We start from the raw sequence: 20,000 nt of genomic DNA, 5'->3' as shown, positions 1-20,000 counted from the left end.
CATTATACATCTCTTAATACTTCTATGTGGATTTTTTGTTTAAGTTTCTTTTCTTTTATTGTCTATATTATTATTCATTTGTTATTATATCATCCTGTTTATGATGCATGTAGATGCGTCTTCATAAAGTGAGAACTGTATCTGCTGTGACAGCAGTCTACCTTTATAAACCGTAAATGAATCCATCAAATAAAGGCCTAAATATATATAAATACTTATAAATGATCTTTAAAATAAGAATCTGTCTTGTTATCATGAAACTGGTTTGGACCAACTTTTGAAGTGATAGTTTTAAAGGCACTAACATTAAACACTGTTAATGTTAGCTTATGATAGCTTGCTAACTGTTAGTAGCCGTACGTATTTGTACATTATTTGTTTAATGAGCCCCGTGTAGCTATTTTAGAAAGCCCAACTAGGTGTCTTATATTAATTGTTGAATTAACGACTGACATTATAATTAATTATAGCCAGCACATTAAACGCCAAACATTTATGGCGCATGCAATAAGCAGGGCATCATAACATTAGTTATACCTTTGATGGGCGAGAGGCGGAGTGTGAGCGCAGTGAAACGGTACACACCTAAATGGGCGTGGCCTCGTTTGAAAAATGTTATATTATGAGATGAGAGTAATATTTATATCATTTATTAAGATTTTCCTTTTTGTTAACATTAGATATTTACAAAGTTAAAAGAAATATTTATCATTGCGGAAATTAGTTTTGTTTGATGTGACATTAGCGTGTCTGTTGTTGTTTGCTGCCTCCAGCTTCATTTGAAACTAAATGTGTCTTCTGACACAACAACAACAACAACAACAACAACAACAACAACAACACCTTCCACGTTCTGGGTGCCTAGGTCACGGCAGTTTCCTGCGGCGCCGCTTGTTTTACAGTCTGCGGAGGATCCAGGCAGAGCTTTCGCCGCATTATGTGATGCATTTAATAATAATGAAAACAAAAAAAGGCCATGCTTTCTGGAGCTGGCTGCCAATATTAAACAATACATTTTTTTCCATTTGTGACTGTACAAACAAAACAGCTGTTAGATCATATGACCTTTGTAAGCTTTACAAAATATTTGTATGAAGTTTTGTTGCTTAGTTTTGGGTTTTTTTTCTTCCTTTAGTTACCACCTGGCTCGTTAACGTAGACTGTTAGGATGTACAGAAGATGTTGCTTCTTACTGTATGTCCACATTCTTCAATAAAGCTTGATTGAAAAAAACAAAACAAAAAAAACCCCGTTAAGTTAACTAACTTTGATAGTTTTTATTAATACAAGTTGTATTCGTTTTTTTACGGTATATATACAACACAATTTACAACATGAACACGCCCCCCGAACCTACCTTTCGTCATCACCACATACCCAGACACAAATCAAGAAAAGATGACGTAGTAACCATAACATTCAAGGAAACATAACGTAAACCAAATAAGCATGAATAGGTGACACTATAAGCACGTAGTGTACGCTTCTCCCCAGCACAAAGCTTCTTAGCCCCCCCCCCAGAAAGCTCAGGTACTTTCTGAACCATAAGTGAGGAACATGAGGCGGAGAATCTGGTCGCTCTCTTCACCACCAGACATCAACACGCTCTTGTTTCTCTTCAGATCGTATAAATCTTTCGCCTTTTACTAAAGATTTCCGTGGAGAGGAACATTAAGAGTTATAAATAATTTTTTGATACCCTGCTTCATGCGGGGCTTTCTCTCAATGTCAAAAATAAACTATAATGTGATTGTTTAGCTCTTATAATAAATTAATCTTGATTTAACTTCATAAAGTGAGAGCTACTTCTGCTGTCACTTCAAGTCAGGAAGTCATACACTCTTGTTTCTCTTCACATCGTAACATATTTCTCCTTTCACTAAGGATTTCCGTGGGGAGGACCAGTGAGAGTATTATCTGTTTGTTTGATGCTCAATCAGGCCGGTAATGTATCTTCATAGAGCCTACGAAGACAGGAGTCAGTTTTCTGTTGGACAACAAGCCGAGTGTAAGTAGTTATTGTCACGATTAGGCCTACTTTCACACAGAACGTGAATATTAAGTATAATATAGTATAATATTAATAAAGACATCAACCAATCAGGTTGTGTTGTTTACTTATGAGGATCAGAATACAACAACACGGAGGCTGCTGTCTGACCCGCAGACTGTACGGACGGCAAACTGTATTATTCCCTTCCATCTATCACCAAAGCAGCGTTTACCAGAGACTTTCTTTCCGTTCTTACCTTTCACAATAAAAGCCCTATTACATTCACTGAGTATTTCGCCAAAAGTCAATAAATATATTACAGTAGCTTAGTGTTAGCTTCCCCTGCTTCGGGGGGGGGAAGACAGGGCTGGCGTCTCCGGAGCACTAGCCCCCGTCACTCCACTCAGCAGCCGGGGAAACAAGACAGGATGTCTCCGGTGGTTTTGAGGAGCTGCAGCATTTATTTGTGCTCAAACTGCAGACTCTTGATACTATAACGTTACAATCACTAGATACCTCTAAACGTTAACTCTCCTCTGCTCCGACTCTCTCTCTCTCTGCAGCAGCATCTTCCGTCCCTTTCTCTCTCTCCCCCACCGGGGGCGTCGCTCATTCGTCACGCCCCCGGTGTGTAAGGGCCTTAACAGTTAACTTCTATATTTCAGCTTATCATTTCTTTTGGGGTGCATCAACTTACCAGCCCGAACACTTAAAGGCTCCTTGTTTAAACTACTTTCACTATTTAACGTCTTCGCTATGAGGCAGTTTATATTTGTGAGGATTCCCAATAATGTTAATAATCGGAGCCTACTTGTTATCAATGAACCATAAGTGAGGAACATGAGGCGGAGAATCTGGTCGCTCTCTTCACCACCAGACATCAACACGCTCTTGTTTCTCTTCAGATCGTATAAATCTTTCGCCTTTTACTAAAGATTTCCGTGGAGAGGAACATTAAGAGTTTTAAATAATTTTTTGATGCCCTGCTCACTGCGGGGCTTTCTCTCAATGTCAAAAATAAACAAAAATACATTTAGCTGAAGTTATGTCACACATTATACGTCCCTTAATACTTCCATGTGGATTTTTTGTTTTAGTTTCTTTTCTTTTATTGTCCATATTATTATTCATTTGTTATTCTATCATCCTGTTTATGATGTATGTGTATGTTGTGTGTGATGTCTTAAAGCTCCTGGGACCTTGAATCAATAAAGTGTCTATCTCTCTCTCTATCTATCATAAATTGAGAACTATTTCAGCCAAGACAGGTATCTACCCCTATAAATGAGTTACTCCATCAAATAAAGGCCTAAAATGCCTACATTTTTCTAAACACCACCCCATCAGACTTCTTTTCCTGTACTCTGACACTCTTTTATGCACCAATTTCCAGTGGAAATCCCTTTATTTCGCCTATGGGAAGAAAAACAACCCTTGTTGTTGTTGTTTTCCGAGTGAAAACGTCACCATTCACGTCCCTTCCTTTGGGAATCAGAGGACTTAGACTTGGGGCTAACGGTGTTTCCCAGTTGGTGACGCGTCGTTGACAACTGACGTTTGATGGAGGCGACTCTGGTTCACTGAACATATTTCAATGACAATAAACGGTTTAATGTGGACAAATGCCTCTGCCAAGAAACATCCACAGACATAACATGTTTGAGATTATTCATAAATAGGCCTATGTATTAAAAAAACAACACCTTATCCGTGTCCTTTCCCGTCCGTTGTCCTGCATTAACACAAACAAACACCTGACGATGTGCTGTTTGTATGCTCGCATAAGAAAACGGCAGCAAATCTTTTGTTATCGTGGCCTCCATGTTTTCACACACCTGATGCTCTAGACCAGTGGTTCCCAAGCTGGGGTCCGGGGACCCCTCAGGGGGGCGGCAGAGATCACATGGGGGGCGCAAGTCTTTATCTGGTTTGAGGTTGAGGTAAAAAAAAAAAAAAAATATGCAGGTGTTAAACAAATTATGATAATACACCAGAATATATAATGTATACAAAAGTCTGTATGAAAACTATGTATTTTTGTTCTCGCTTAACATTATAGGCAGGCTACTTAGTAGGCCAACCCTCCGGGACCTCTTAACCTGGGACCCTTGCTGTCATCAGGTCAGCAGCTAGCAGCTAGCAGCTAGCCATGTTTCATTCATAAAATAGTGCTGCTGTGGCTGCTAGCTGCTAGCTGCTAGCATCCTCGTTTTTCCTGCCACAGCAGCACTATTTTATGAATGAAACATGGCGGAGAAACGTAAAAGTGCTGATAACTCCTCTGTATCAAAAAAGAAAGTAAGGCTCTATCTCGAGAGTTACCTCAACTTCGGTTTCGGAGGGGGGGGGGGCTCAGCTTTTCTTAGACATAAGTAGGGGGGGGCGCCAAGGAAAAAAGGTTGGGAACCACTGCTCTACAGCAGCTAACGTTAGCCTACCGCTAGCTAACCACTGCTCTGGGCTACGGCCAACAGTTGGTGGCAGTCATGCAACAAGTTATTATGCCAAACGGCAATATAACGGAAGAAGCAGAACATTCATCCCGGCCACGTGAACGCTGGCAGTCGGAAAAACAACGTAATCACGGGGGCTGTCTCCGTTATTCCCAGGTGGCATGAACGCAGCATCTGTGGTTATACTGCGTATACCTGCGCATCACGTAGACACCACTGCTTTCTTGCCACCCTCGATGACAAATACATGCGCTGTGCTTTGCTCTCTGCGCCCCAACCTAGCGGTGAAGGCGGCTTTATACAATCTCATACGGTCGACTCCTAAAACAGCGTTCACACAGTACAAGTCATTTTTTAGATCGATTAACCTTCATTATACATCACCGTCAGTGTTCAGTCATTCTGTAGAACAAATAGTCTTTCTGTTGTGACTTCACTCTCTGCTCAGGACGCCGTTCTACCGCCATGTCTTTACGTAGATAGTCGTTTACCTCTATATTCATGTTCTAACTATCCAGCCCCTTTAAGGACAGTGTACGGTGGTTTCTTTGTTGGGCTTTTTCCGCCTTTAATGGACAGGACAGGTGAGAAAGGGTAGAGAGAGGGGGAAGACATGCAGGAAATCACCACAGGTCGGAGGCATGAACCTCTAAATATATGTGCGCCTGCTCTACCCACTGAGCCAACCCGGCCACAGGTAGTATTTATCCGTATCTCCTTTAGGGCTGGGTTAAAAAAAAACAGATTCTTTGTTTGAGGAATCTTTAATTATATGTTTTTCCATCATGGATGTACAAGTAAAAAGTAGGCCTACTTAAAACTAACTTTTTGGGGTTTATTTTTCAACATTAAACTAGTGTATTATTATAAGATATCTCAAGGTTTCTTATTGCTTGTACATTTCACATCAAAAGTTCTGATAATCTCACCATGTATCTCGTATGTCACTTGGTGTGAACGTTTAAAATAAACCTGCATTGGTATCAGAACAGAAACTTCCCAAAGCTGATATCTAATCTTAAATGTGATCGAACCGGGACCTTGTGAATAGAGCTGCACAACATATCGATATAAAAAAACCCCGTTATCTCAATGTGAAATGGCACAATATACTGCGACATATCGCGATACGAGATTTATTGTTAATTGAAAGAAAATATCAGTAGAAAATTACAGTTCAAAAAGAAACTCATTCTATTTTAGTGGATCCTTTTATATTCAATGTTACATTAGTTAAATAAAATAACGTTGGAAATGATTTCCTTTCGTTTGTTTTAAACAAACAGTTGTATTTTAGCAGAATACTGAAAGCAGCAGAAATGCAGAACTGAGCACACTTTTAATATGTTTGTTTATCGCAAGAAATATCGTTATCGCATATTTTCCTCATTTCGTGCAGCCCTACTTGTGAATGAAATGGATTTGTAAATCATTGGTGATACCCAGCCCTGCCCAGCTCAGCCCTGCTCAGCCCAGCCCAGCCCTGGTCAGCCCAGCCCTGCACAGCCCAGCCCAGCCCAGCCCTGCCCTGCCCTGCACAGCCCAGCCCAGCCCAGCCCAGCCCAGCTCAGCCCAGCCCAGCCCAGCCCTGCCCAGCCCAGCCCTGCCCAGCCCTGCCCAGCCCAGCTGTTGTAAAGAAGAGCAGCACATAAACAGACAGAAAGACAGCAAGTTGCTCCATCATCCTGTTTTATTCACATCAGGTTTGAAGGATTCAAGACATTTGGGATTCTCAGACATGCAGCCTCACACACACACTCAACCACTCACACACACACACACACACACACACACACAACCACTCACACACACTCTCTCTCTCTCTCTCACACACGCACACACTCTCTCTCACACACTCTCTCTCTCTCTCTCACACACACACTCTCTCTCTCTCTCTCACACACACACACACTCTCTCTCACACACACTCTCTCTCTCTCTCTCACACACACACTCTCTCGCTCTCACACACTCACACTCTCTCTCACACACTCACTCTCTCACACACACACACACACACTCAACCACTCTCTCACACACACACACACACACACACACAACCACTCTCTCTCTCACACACACTCACTCTCTCACACACACACACTCAACCACTCTCACACACACACTCAACCACTCTCTCTCTCACACACACTCAACCACTCTCTCTCTCTCTCTCACAAACTCACTCTCTCACACACACACACACACACTCAACCACTCTCTCACACACACACACTCAACCACTCTCTCTCTCGCTCTCACACACACTCTCTCTCTCACACACACACACACACTCTCTCTCTCACACACACACACTCTCTCTCTCGCTCTCACACACACACTCAACCACTCGCTCTCACACACACACTCAACCACTCTCTCTCACACACACACTCAACCACTCTCTCTCACACACACACTCAACCACTCTCTCTCACACACACACTCAACCACTCACACACACACACACACACTCTCTCTCACACACACACTCAACCACTCACACACACTCTCTCTCACACACTCAACCACTCACACACACACACACACACTCTCTCTCACACACTCAACCACTCACACACACACACACACACACACACAATCAACCACTCACACACACTCTCTCTCACACACTCAACCACTCACACACACACACACACACACACACAATCAACCACTCACACACACACAAATCAATCTCACACACACACACACACACACACACACACACAGTGGTATGGTAGGCACACTGTAGTGGAGAGCTCAGATGTGTCGTCTCAGATCAAACGTAGGCACTTCTGAAGCAGACACTGATGATAGATGATGCTTTTTGTTCTCTGCTGCGGCCACATCACACACTCGACTCGCTCCGACTTTAAACGGTCGTCTCCCGTCACATATAAAGACGACTTACGCAGATTTGTTCCTAAACTGGGACAGTTGAGGCGGCAGCAGCTGTGGTTACGGTATCACATTATCCCAGGATAACAAAGAAGTTTTATTTCACGATAACAGGATATTATCTCGGAAAAAAACTACTAACATACCTTAGCAGAATAATGAAGGGGGACAAAAAGCAGAAGAGAAGCTGCCTGGTTTTATATTAAGATCTGGCATCTCTTCTTATTTTAGAGCTGCAAAGATTCATCGATTAGTTGTTGATTATTTACCCTCGTGTTGTCCTGGGGGTCAAATATGACCCATTTTCAAAGTTTTTTCATTTCAGAAATATGGGTTTCTTACAACCAAAATGCCCCAAAATAACTGATGCGTGCATGTACGTCATAGGAACCCGTACAACATTCTTCACAGGTACAATTAATGATTACTTTCCTTGAATTTGGGGTGTTTTTAATCAATTTTACAGCATTTGAAAAGAAAAAAAAAAGGTTTTAGAAGAGTATATCCTGACTAAACTTTGACATAAACTAGTCTGATTTACTCAACATCTCCGATCTAAACTATTAGTCCAAATAATTCATAATTTCTGCTTTTTTTAAACTAAAAAAATAAGGTATAACGTCATTTAAATTAGGTTTATTGCAGTGGTGTAGTCTAATGTATTGTAGTGGGTATACTGTACTGTGTGTGTGTGTGTGTGTGTATATATATATATATATAGAGGCCAGAATCTGCCTTTAGTGGGGGGCATATGATAGTGGGGGGTCTGGTGTCCTCCCCCAGGGAAGTTTTGAGCATCAACGACTTCATTTCCTGTATTCGGATACACTTTTATTCAACAATTTACGGTGGAAAAGCACCTTTATGTAGCTAATGTGAAGAAGAAAATAACCGGTGACAATTCAAAATATATCAAAAATATAATGTTGCGTGTCATTGGGCATTGTTAAGGCCCAGACACACAGAGCTGACGGCCAAACGGCGGCAGAAAAGCCAGTCGGGCTGATCAGTCTCCCCGAGTTGGTCCAAAAAGTGCCTCAGAACACCGAAGAGACGAGACGTAATACGTCTCCATAACAGCAGGCGGCGCTAATCTGTGTTGTCGCCCAAAAATGAAAACCGGCAGCTGATTGGACGAAGGCGTCACGTGGGTCTGGTTTCTCCCCGACCATCATGGCGTCTCGTTCAGAATACGATCTCGTATCGTCCTAAAATAGTTCACCGTAACGTGTTTCTGAAAACATTTGAAGAGAGAAACAGGCCGTGCAGCTGCTGAATCTTCATTTCAGATCAACAAAGGTCAGTTTAACAGATGTTCGTCAGATGTTGAGAGACTCTAGTCACGCTCATCCCGCTCCCCGTTTCCTGGTCAGCTCTCCACCAATCAGATGGGTCATTGAGTCAGACTGCCGGCAGTGCCCGCCCCCCCGATTATACATGTCAAATCGGCCAAAATGAAGGCCGACGGCCCCTCTGACGGACGACGGCACGGAACACACCGACCAGACTCGAGTCACCGACCTCGCCAGACTGTCAGACGGCCGATTATCGGGTTGGTGCGTCAGCGCCTTAAGTGGGTATACCTGCGTTTCACGTCGACTACACCACTGGTTTATTGACCATGAATAAAAAAAGTTTTTTTGATCCGGAAGGAGAGAGTTCACGGCGGACGACGCCAGGGTTAAATTAATCAGCAACTGTTCTGATAATCGATGAATCGTTGTTTGAGTCATTTTTCATGAAAAAAAAGAAAGTCCAATATTCTGTTTCCAGCTTGTTAAATGTGAACATGTTCTAGTTTCTTCTCTCCTCTGTGACAGTAAACTGAAGATCTTGTGTATCTGAGTTGTGGACAAAAAAAAAGACATTTGAGGATGTCATCTTGGGGCTTTTTTGGGAAACACCAATCCAACTTTTTCACCATTATCTGCCATTTTAGTAGGGTTGGGTACCGAGACCCGATGCTAATACGGCACCAGTGCCTAAACGACCGGTACCTACAAGTCTAGATTTCGGTGCCAATTAAATGCCTTCTGCGTTTCTCTCTGATGCTCTGAAACAGACGTTAGAAGCAACAGAAGCATCGCTGCACGTGGCGCTAGTTAACGCTACACTCGACAGCAGGTAACGTTAGCCTACCGTTAGCTAGCAGCTGGATTAATATGCTGACAGCTAAACCGTGTAAAGGGTGTCTGTCTTTCACTGTAGAGGATTCAAACAGCGGGACGTTAAGCAGTGTGCAGCTGCACACAGACGGTGCATTCACTTGAAACTAGTAAGCCTCGTGGTGCATTCAGAGTTATTGTAAAATACCCTATTTTCTTTTTTTTAAGTATCGGTTCAGGCACCGGTATCGGAAAAAACTCAAACAATACCCAACCCTACATTTTAGAGACCAAACAAGTCATCCGTTCATCCAGAAAATAATCCACAATGAAGATAGTCGTGAGTTGCAGCCCTATCTAGTTTCCTTGCGTGTATTTTGGGAGCTAAACGCTGCCTGTAGTGTTGACGTAGGTTTCAGAGACTGAAGGTGATGTGACCACAGCTGGACAGATGTGTTGCATTTTTAGTGGGAGCTCAAAAAAACGACTCAACTTCACTCAGGAACAGGAAATCTGACATTTGATAGCTTGAAACGTTTTTGTGTCCCAGACTGCCTGAACAAGGCAAGTGATATGATTAACCCTTCTGTTGTCTTTGGGTCACATTTGACGCATTTTCAACCAAAATGCCAAAAAATGAACACGGATGGGTCCATTTAACGCTCTTCTCAAGTAAAATTAAGGATCAGTGTCAAATGTAAAAGTGACAAAAATGTCGAAAAAAGGGTCAGAAACCTAGAAAACAAAAACGTTAAAAAAAAAAAGGGTCAGATTTGACCCATTTTCAAAAAATGTCAAACATCAGAAATCTGGGTTTTCTTTCAACCAAAATGCCCAAAAATGAACACGGATGGGTCCATTTAACGCTCTTCTCAAGTAAAATGAAGGATCAGTTCACTACTTTCATTACAATTTGGGAGTTTTATTCATTTTTATAGCATATTTCTGCTTTTTAATTTCAAAAAATGAGGTTTAGTGTCCTTTAATTTCCAGAATAAGTGAAAAACGTATGTTGTATGGGGGGAAAAAAGCGTCAAATGTAAAAGTGACATTTTCAAAAATAGGGTCAGAAACTGAAGAAAGCAACGCAAACGTCAAAACATTAAAAATGATTTAAAATAATAAAAAAAATTTAAAAAATAATGCGACGATAGGCGGAAAAAAAACTGGAAGCCTGGAGGAAAAACATTATTGCAAAAAAAAAAAGTCAAATCTTTAGCTGGGACGACAACAACAGGGTTAACGTCACTTCGTGCAGGTTTGTTGTTCCTCATTTAAAAAGAACAGCAAGAGGAAGATCTCATGTAGATGTTTAGACAATAAACATCAGATTTTCTGTTCTGTTTTTTTAAGTCGTTTCAGCTTCAGAAGAAACAAAAAGCTCTCGTTGTGTTCATGCAGATTAAATAAAACTACAGCAGGAGGGAGGACAGTAGTTTAAGTTAACGGCTGATCTTTCATGCTTCACGTTCTCTGCGATCAAACTCGTCGATTAACTACGTGTAGACAAAAATGACCTTCGTCTCTGGATCACACCTCGAGAAAACTTAATGCATAATTGGACAGTTTTAAAAATGTGTAAATGAAGAGTGTTTTCTTCCCCGAATTAGAAAGTGTGGTAACACTTTACTTGAAGGTATCTACATAAGAGTGACATGACAGCGTCATGAACATATGACAGTCATGTCACATGAACCCTAACCCTAAAGCCCCGTTACACACCGACCAGACGGCCGACCGTCGGCAGAAAAGCCAGCGTGTGTTAAGTGGGTATATGGAAATCCTGGAGCTTTCTTAAGGCCCAGACACACAGAGCTGACGGTCAAACGTCGGCAGAAAAGCCAGTTGGACTGATCAGTCTCCCCGAGTTGGTCCAAAAAGTTCCTCAGAACACCGAAGAGATGAGACGTAATACGTCTCCATATCAGCAGGCGGCGCTAATCTGTATTGTCGTCCAAAAATGAAAACCGGCAGCTGACCGTGGGTCTGGTTTCTCTAGAAACTCAAAGCCAGACTGTCATGGTGTCTTGTTCAGAATACGATCTCATATCGTCCTAAAATAGTTCACCGAAACGTGTTTCTGAAAACATTTGAAGAGAGAAACAGGCCGTGCAGCTGCTGAATCTTCATTTCAGATTAAAAGGTTTTCGTCAGATTTTCAGAGACTCTAGTCACGCTCATCCCGCTCCCCGTTGCCTGGTCAGCTCTCCACTAGAGATGCACCGACAGACCGGCAGGTCAGTCTGACATATGCCGATTTCATGCCGGTCAACGCTACAATTAACTGACAACAGAAGTTATACGTGTTACAGTTCTCAAGGACGCACGCGCACACGGACGCCACAGCACAGTCTCTTTCTCTCAACTTCTCCGCCGTGTGGCGTGTACCAGCTCGCGGTGTGAAGCTCGCGTCTGTGCTGTTCTCCCACATGTAGGAACCTCGTGGATTAACCTGCAACATGTCAGCTGTTTGGAGACTCTTCAGCGTGTGTGCAGAAGATAACACGTTTGCAATATGCAACACCTGCGAGGAGGAAGTAGGGCGTGGAGGGACGACGCCAAAAACCAAAAATCACATTTTTTTAGTTGGATATTGGACGTGAAGAGAAGGAAATGGTTCTAACGTTGCTCTTTAGATGTGTGTTAATGTCCCACAGCAGGAGTCATTTATATAGGTCTGTTTTATAGTGATCCATCATCTGTTCAACACATGTTCTATTAAAGAAAAGATAGAAAATAAATATGTGTGTGTGCTGTAAAATGGTTAGAAAAAATGAAATCAGAATCGGCCTAGAACGTTGTAATCGTGCATCTCTACGCTCCACCAATCAGATGGGTCATTTGAGTCCGACTGCCGGCAGGGCCCTCCCCGCCGATTATACATGTCTAATCGGCCAAAATGAAGGCCGACGGCCCCTCGGACGGACGACGGCACGGGACACACAGACCAGACTCGAGTCACCGACCTCGCCAGACTGTCCAACGGACGATAGGGTTAAGGTCGATGTCACGGCCGTAACCCTATCCATAAGTTATGACAAAAACCGAGTGACACTTACTAAAAGAAGCGTTATGTCATAAACGTTTATGACTCGTTCATAATGTTTATGACACGTTCATGACAGTGTCATGCCACTCTTATGTAGATACCTTCAAGTAAAGTGTAACCAAGAGTGTTAACGACAGGATGCAGCAGAGAGCTGGGATGCTTTCACAGTGTGGGTAGTTTTCAGGAAATTAACTCTTCAATTACAACATTTTTCTGCGTTCCTAAAGGTCTCAAACTGTCCGGGTTTTTTTTTCTTCTTCCAGACCTTAAACACAACAAGTCTGGAAAATATTCTTGTCTGTGAGTATAAAAGTTTAAGAATCCATTTTAAGCAGTTAAGACCCAAACCAGCTGATGAATGAATGAATGAATGAATGAATGGAGGAAGGAGGAACTGGTTCTGATTCTTTCAGAGCAGGAAGGGAAGGAGGAAAATGAATCTGAACCCTGAATCCTCGGCTGTGAAGTTCCAGCTAAAAGTTTGCGAAAACAGCGACAGAAAAAGTCCGTTTCAGAGTGCGTTGATGATCAAAAATCCCTTCGGCTCCAAAATCTGGAGAAAAATAAAATAAAAAATCATCCTCCCTGGTGTAGAATGTCTCCAAGACGACAGAAAAATAAATTACCTGGCCATTCCTTAAAACATTATCCACACGCTCCTCTCCCACTAAAACTGTCTCTAATAATTTACCGTTGAATTGCACACAGTGAGACGAGGCGGCAGCGGCAGTTTTTAAGGAGGCTCTGTGTGTTACTTGATAGTCTTTTAAGGTGGAGCTGTTCAGGAAGCCGCCAGCTGCTTTGATTCTCACGGTTTTTGTGGGTTTTTTTGGTCCCTAAAGCCGGCCGGCGCCGGCTCCCGAGTTCGGCCCCTCCACCCGGTCTCCGGGTGGCTCGCTCGGTCCTGGACGTCCCGCGGTCGGCGTCCTCCATCACCTCTTCTGCTCCCAGATCTCGACCATGTTCAGGTCCAGCCGGTCAAGGCTCTTCAGCGCCTGGACGTTCTCCGTGTAGAACGCTACGTCCACCACCACCAGCCTGCAAACAGTCAGACTGTCAAATACAGAACCTGTGTGTGTGTGTGTGTGTTGCACGTGCGGAGTGTGTTGCATGTGTGTGTGTGTTGTACGAGTGTGTGTGTGTTGTACGAGTGTGTGTGTGTTGTACGAGTGTGTGTGTGTGTTGTACGTGTGTGTGTGTGTGTGTGTTGTACGTGTGTTGTACGTGTGTGTGTGTGTGTGTTGTACTTGTGTGTACGTGTGTGTGTGTTGTACGTGCAGAGTGTGTGTATGTTGTACGTGTGTGTGTGTGTTGTACGTGTGTGTGTGTGTTGTATGTGTGTGTGTGTATGTGTGTTGCACGTGTATGTGTGTTGCACGTGTGTGTTTTATGTGCGTGAGCGTAGGGAGTGTGTGTGTGTGTGTTTTATGTGCGTGAGCGTAGGGAGTGTGTGTGTGTTTTATGTGCGTGAGCGTAGGGAGTGTGTGTGTGTCTCTCTCTGTGTGTGTGTGTGTGTGTGTGTGTGTGTGTGTGTGTGTCTGTCTGTGTGTGTGTCTGCCTCTGTGCGTGTGTGTGTGCGAATGTGTGTGTTGTACGTGCGTGCGTGTGTGTTGCAGTTACCCGTTCTGTGGTCCTCCGTCATTAACGACCCCGAGTCGAGCCAGCTGTCTCTTCAGGTGCAACTTAAAACTGGCATTAATCCTCAGAAACAACATCTGCACGGGAGAAGACACATCTGTCTGAGACTGTTCACACTGAAACTTCCACACGCACTCAAACACACCACATCCCATCGTATCAACAGAGCAGACGAGTGTCGGGTCTCACCTGCGTCTGTTCTTCAGGTAAGAGTTCAGAAATGGCTTCGTGCATCTTGGCCATTTGTTTACAGACGTTTCTGAAGCAGGCCGACGGCATCGGAGCCTTCACTTCATACTGAGGACACAACAAAACATTCAGCAGCTGAGGTCACATCTGCAGCACAGCTGGCAGTCAAACCAACAACCCCAAAGTACGCATTTTCAAATGGTCAACGGGAACACGATACATTTGTGCTACAAGTTTTGTATCTTGTAATGTAGGATATGATGAACACACCAATAACTGCAATTAAAATGACATTCCCTGAAGTTGTAAAGGTCCCATGGCATGAAATGTTCACTTTATGAGGTTTTTTAACATTAATATGAGTTCCCCCAGCCTGCCTATGGTCCCCCAGTGGCTAGAAATGGTGATAGGTGTAAACCGAGCCCTGGGTATCCTGCTCTGCCTTTGAGAAAATGAAAGCTCAGAAAGGTTACATCCCCTTTCTCTGCTTTGCCCACCCAGAGAATTTGGCCCCCCCATGAGAGAGAGAGAGAGACATCATGGCTTTCAAACGAGCAAAGGGGCAGTTGGTCAAGGCCACAGAAATGTCTCATCCTAAGGAAAGCTCATTGTGGGACTGGCTCTAGTGGCTGTAATTCTGCACCAAGGCTGAATTTAGGGAAAGAGACTTCAGATACAGTATTAGGGGACCACTAAGGTCTATATAAAAGAGACTTCAGATACAGTATTAGGGGACCACTAAGGTCTATATAAAAAGAGACTTCAGATACAGTATTAGGGGACCACTAAGGTCTATATAAAAGAGACTTCAGATACAGTATTAGGGGACCACTAAGGTCTATATAAAAGAGACTTCAGATACAGTATTAGGGGGACCACTAAGGTCTATATAAAAGAGACTTCAGATACAGTATTAGGGGACCACTAAGGTCTATATAAAAGAGACTTCAGATACAGTATTAGGGGACCACTAAGGCCTATATAAAAGAGACTTCAGATACAGTATTAGGGGACCACTAAGGTCTATATAAAAAGAGACTTCAGATACAGTATTAGGGACCACTAAGGTCTATATAAAAGAGACTTCAGATACAGTATTAGGGACCACTAAGGCCTATATAAAAGAGACTTCAGATACAGTATTAGGGGACCACTAAGGTCTATATAAAAGAGACTTCAGATACAGTATTAGGGGACCACTAAGGTCTATATAAAAGAGACTTCAGATACAGTATTAGGGGACCACTAAGGTCTATATAAAAGAGACTTCAGATACAGTATTAGGGGACCACTAAGGTCTATATAAAAGAGACTTCAGATACAGTATTAGGGGACCACTAAGGTCTATATAAAAGAGACTTCAGATACAGTATTAGGGGACCACTAAGGTCTATATAAAAGAGACTTCAGATACAGTATTAGGGGACCACTAAGGCCTATATAAAAGAGACTTCAGATACAGTATTAGGGGACCACTAAGGTCTATATAAAAGAGACCTCAGATACAGTATTAGGGGACCACTAAGGTCTATATAAAAGAGACTTCAGATACAGTATTAGGGGACCACTAAGGTCTATATAAAAGAGACCTCAGATACAGTATTAGGGGACCACTAAGGTCTATATAAAAGAGACTTCAGATACAGTATTAGGGGACCACTAAGGCCTATATAAAAGAGACTTCAGATACAGTATTAGGGGGACCACTAAGGTCTATATAAAAGAGACTTCAGATACAGTATTAGGGGACCACTAAGGTCTATATAAAAGAGACTTCAGATACAGTATTAGGGGACCACTAAGGTCTATATAAAAGAGACCTCAGATACAGTATTAGGGGACCACTAAGGTCTATATAAAAGAGACTTCAGATACAGTATTAGGGGACCACTAAGGTCTATATAAAAGAGACCTCAGATACAGTATTAGGGGACCACTAAGGTCTATATAAAAGAGACTTCAGATACAGTATTAGGGGACCACTAAGGTCTATATAAAAGCATCCAAAGAGCACCATGTCATGGGACCTTTAAGGATCTGGTAGAATTTTAGACTGCACAAATAATTCATGAAGCACAGAATAAACTGCTGCCTGGAAGCATGCGATGACCGTTCACAGATAGAGGGGGGGGTTATTACTTAAGAGGGGAATTACATTTGAAACAGCAGTGTGCTCGGACCAAACCCAAAAATGTTGGTATTTCTATTTGTGGTATAGTCTCAACAGTCAAATCTTGTTCTGTAGAATGACAATTGCACAGTATTTCCCCTTAAATCATTCGGCCCCGAGTGAGACATGTTTTTCCCGTTGGATATTAAGCTGCAACAGTTCAGTGATCAAACTGAAACCCAGTGTGCAGCGTCGCTACGTTTCAACACGATGTCTCCTCAACGCTGCAGAGTTTTAACATTTCAAACCAGAGCTCACCTTTGATAAAACCTTCTCAAACAGGCTGTCCATGATGGCCACCAGCTTGGCTGATATCTCTGCTATGTGATCGTTGTAGTCCTGCAAAGCAACACAAGGTTTCACCAAAACTAGAGCTGCAGAGATTACATCCATTAGTTGTCAAGTATTAAATGAATAGCCAACTATGTTGACAATTCATTAAAATCGGTTTAAATCAGTTTTTTAATGAAACAATTAACGGATTCCTCTGTCCGTTAATTGTGTGCAAGGTTGAAATTGCAGCTAGTGAATGCTGTCGTTTGGTCTCACCTGAAGTCGCGCCAATAACCTGAAAGCTGATTGGCTGCTATGTAAGTTGCATGTTGGTCTCGTTTGTAGTCGTCATGAAGTGAAATTATAGCTGGACTAGCGAAAGTAAGAACTACAACGCCACGGAAGAATAATAATAATAATAATAATAATAATAAGGAATTAGAGGCAGCGTTGCCTGGACGTAGGAAAATGAAGACCTGTTTAAAATGATTTAAGACCTAGAACACAATACTTAAAGGTGCAGCAGGTAAGACTTATAAAACTAACTTTCTGTCGTATCTGCTGAAACTGACCCTATGTTCCAGTAGAGCTACACGAAGCAGGTCTCCTCTGGCTCCACCTACAGCCTGGAGTGACATTTACAAAAATCCACAGCTCCCTGTTCAGATGCACCAATCAGGGCCAGGGAGGGGGGTGTCTAACTGTTCAGATGCACCAATCAGGGCCAGTGGGGGGGTGTCTAACTGTTCAGATGCACCAATCAGGGCCAGTGGGGGTGTCTAACTGTTCAGATGCACCAATCAGGGCTGGGGGGGGTGTCTAACTGTTCAGATGCACCAATCAGGGCCAGTGGGGGGTGTCTAACTGTTCAGATGCACCAATCAGGGACGGGAGGGGTGTCTAACTGTTCAGATGCACCAATCAGGGCCAGGGGGGTTGTCTAACTGTTCAGATGCACCAATCAGGGCCAGAGGGGGTGTCTAACTGCGTATCAGTCACTGCTCATGCCTACGCATTCATTCTCCCTTGTGGGGGGAGGGGCTTAGGAGACTGTTTTGGGGTTTAGCTGAAAGGGGAGAGCGACTGAGAAGTTGTCGATGTTCAAATGTTTTGGCTAAGTCCTGGATCTTCACAATCCTACCTGCAGCACCTGTGTCACCACTAGGGTTGGGTACCGAAACCCAGTTCCACTATAGACCCGATTCCTACGCAACCGGTAGGAATCGGACCGGATTAGAACCCAAGTTTCGGTTCCACTTAATGTGTCGACTGAAATATTTTCCCTCTGTCGCTCCGAAACGGACGTAAAAATATCACACTCTTTCTGTAGTCTACCATTAGCTAGCTAACGTAAATGTAGGCTACTTTTAAAATGCCATATGTTCCCTCTGGGCTCAACAAAACGGACGTAAAAGCATATTAACCGCTCACTGCACGTGATCGTTAGGTGACTTAGGTTTACTTATTATATATTTAAGTACTTTAAAACGTTAATATATTGTTAATTATAAAATAATAATAAAAAAAACTCTATAAAAGAGCCTTTCTTTGATGTCATTTTTCAGTTTTTCAAGAATCGGTTTAGGAATCTGAATCGTTTTCGTAAAAATCCAAACGATACCCAACCCCGTGTTACCACAGAGATACGAGTGACGGACGGCGAGCTTGACCGCAGTCTGTTTCTGTGAGAGAAACGCTGCAAGCTGCTACAGTTTGCTGCTCTGCTGCATCGCAGACTGCTGAACACACCTGACTACAGGAGACATCAGCTCAGACTGCTGAACACACCTGACTACAGGAGACATCAGCTCAGACTGCTGAACACACCTGACTACAGGAGACACTAGCTCAGACTGCTGAACACACCTGACTACAGGAGACACTAGCTCAGACTGCTGAACACACCTGACTACAGGAGACATCAGCTCAGACTGCTGAACACACCTGACTACAGGAGACATCAGCTCAGACTGCTGAACACACCTGACTACAGGAGACATCAGCTCAGACTGCTGGACACACCTGACTACAGGAGACACTAGCTCAGACTGCTGAACACACCTGACTACAGGAGACATCAGCTCAGACTGCTGGACACACCTGACTACAGGAGACACTAGCTCAGACTGCTGGACACACCTGACTACAGGAGACATCAGCTCAGACTGCTGGACACACCTGACTACAGGAGACATCAGCTCAGACTGCTGAACACACCTGACTACAGGAGACACTAGCTCAGACTGCTGAACACACCTGACTACAGGAGACATCAGCTCAGACTGCTGAACACACCTGACTACAGGGAGACATCAGCTCAGACTGCTGAACACACCTGACTACAGGAGACATCAGCTCAGACTGCTGAACACACCTGACTACAGGAGACATCAGCTCAGACTGCTGAACACACCTGACTACAGGAGACACTAGCTCAGACTGCTGAACACACCTGACTACAGGAGACATCAGCTCAGACTGCTGAACACACCTGACTACAGGAGACGTTAGCGCAGACTGCTGAACACACCTGACTACAGGAGACGTTAGCGCAGACTGCTGAACACACCTGACTACAGGAGACATCAGCTCGACTGCTGACACACCTGACTGGAGACATCAGCTCAGACTGCTGGACACACCTGACTACAGGAGACATCAGCCAGACTGCAGACACCTGACTACAGGAGACATCAGCTCAGACTGCTGGACACACCTGACTACGAGCGCAGCAGCTGGACACCTGACTACAGGAGACGTAGCGAGACTGCTGAACACACCTGACTACAGGAGACGTTAGCGCAGACTGCTGAACACACCTGACTACAGGAGACGTTAGCGCAGACTGCTGAACACACCTGACTACGTTCTCACCACAAATGACCCGCTGCAGAGTTGGATTGAAAGCGTACCGAGACCGCCTCAACAAGCAGGTCTCGGTACGCTTGTTTGGTCCACTTTTGGTGCGCACCCGAGTGCGATTGCTGCGTTCTTACCTGCCCGAACTAGACGAGAGGGCGGTGTGAAAGCGCCCTTGATGAGCTTCCCCAAACCAACCGACCGGACTATCTGACGAGACGCTCCAGGGTTCAGGTAAAGCTAACCAAACTGCTCAGGTGTGAAAGCAACCCGAGTTGTTTTTATTCTTGCCATTTCATTGTGCCGTGCCCGTGCATTACCTTGGTGATGTGGTCGAAGTGTCTGAGGACGCTGAACTGTTTGGGCTGCA

The 20,000-nt window shown here is 43.6% G+C and overlaps 1 protein-coding gene and 2 non-coding genes across 5 annotated transcripts in view; 2 read left to right on the top strand and 1 right to left on the bottom strand.

The window, feature by feature from the left end:
* Nucleotides 1–1,602: 1,602 nt before the first annotated feature.
* Nucleotides 1,603–1,717, top strand: LOC144512014 (U5 spliceosomal RNA). Its single transcript, XR_013500945.1, has one exon. It is a non-coding gene; the product is annotated as a U5 spliceosomal RNA (small nuclear RNA).
* Nucleotides 1,718–2,878: 1,161 nt separating this feature from the next.
* On the top strand, nt 2,879–2,993 carry LOC144511995 (U5 spliceosomal RNA). The gene has a single exon (XR_013500941.1). It is a non-coding gene; the product is annotated as a U5 spliceosomal RNA (small nuclear RNA).
* An 8,595-nt stretch (nt 2,994–11,588) lies between these two features.
* vps54 (VPS54 subunit of GARP complex) overlaps nt 11,589–20,000 on the bottom strand; it is a 48,369-nt gene continuing 39,957 nt past the window's right edge. For all 3 annotated transcript variants that reach the window (XM_078273134.1, XM_078273142.1, XM_078273151.1), the window contains 5 exons: nt 19,951–20,000; nt 16,757–16,837; nt 14,329–14,436; nt 14,122–14,216; nt 11,589–13,539 (listed from right to left, as the gene is read on the bottom strand). The exon at nt 19,951–20,000 is cut by the window's right edge and continues 72 nt beyond it. In XM_078273134.1, coding sequence (XP_078129260.1) covers nt 13,434–13,539; nt 14,122–14,216; nt 14,329–14,436; nt 16,757–16,837; nt 19,951–20,000 — 440 coding nt within the window. In that variant the 3' untranslated portion in view covers nt 11,589–13,433. The remainder of the gene's footprint in view (nt 13,540–14,121; nt 14,217–14,328; nt 14,437–16,756; nt 16,838–19,950) is intronic.

This window comes from Sander vitreus, chromosome 2 (assembly GCF_031162955.1).
Source record: "Sander vitreus isolate 19-12246 chromosome 2, sanVit1, whole genome shotgun sequence".
Lineage (NCBI taxonomy): Eukaryota > Metazoa > Chordata > Actinopteri > Perciformes > Percidae > Sander > Sander vitreus.
The sequence above is the reverse complement of the archived record's forward strand: the minus strand, read 5'-3'. Positions and strand labels throughout refer to the sequence as shown.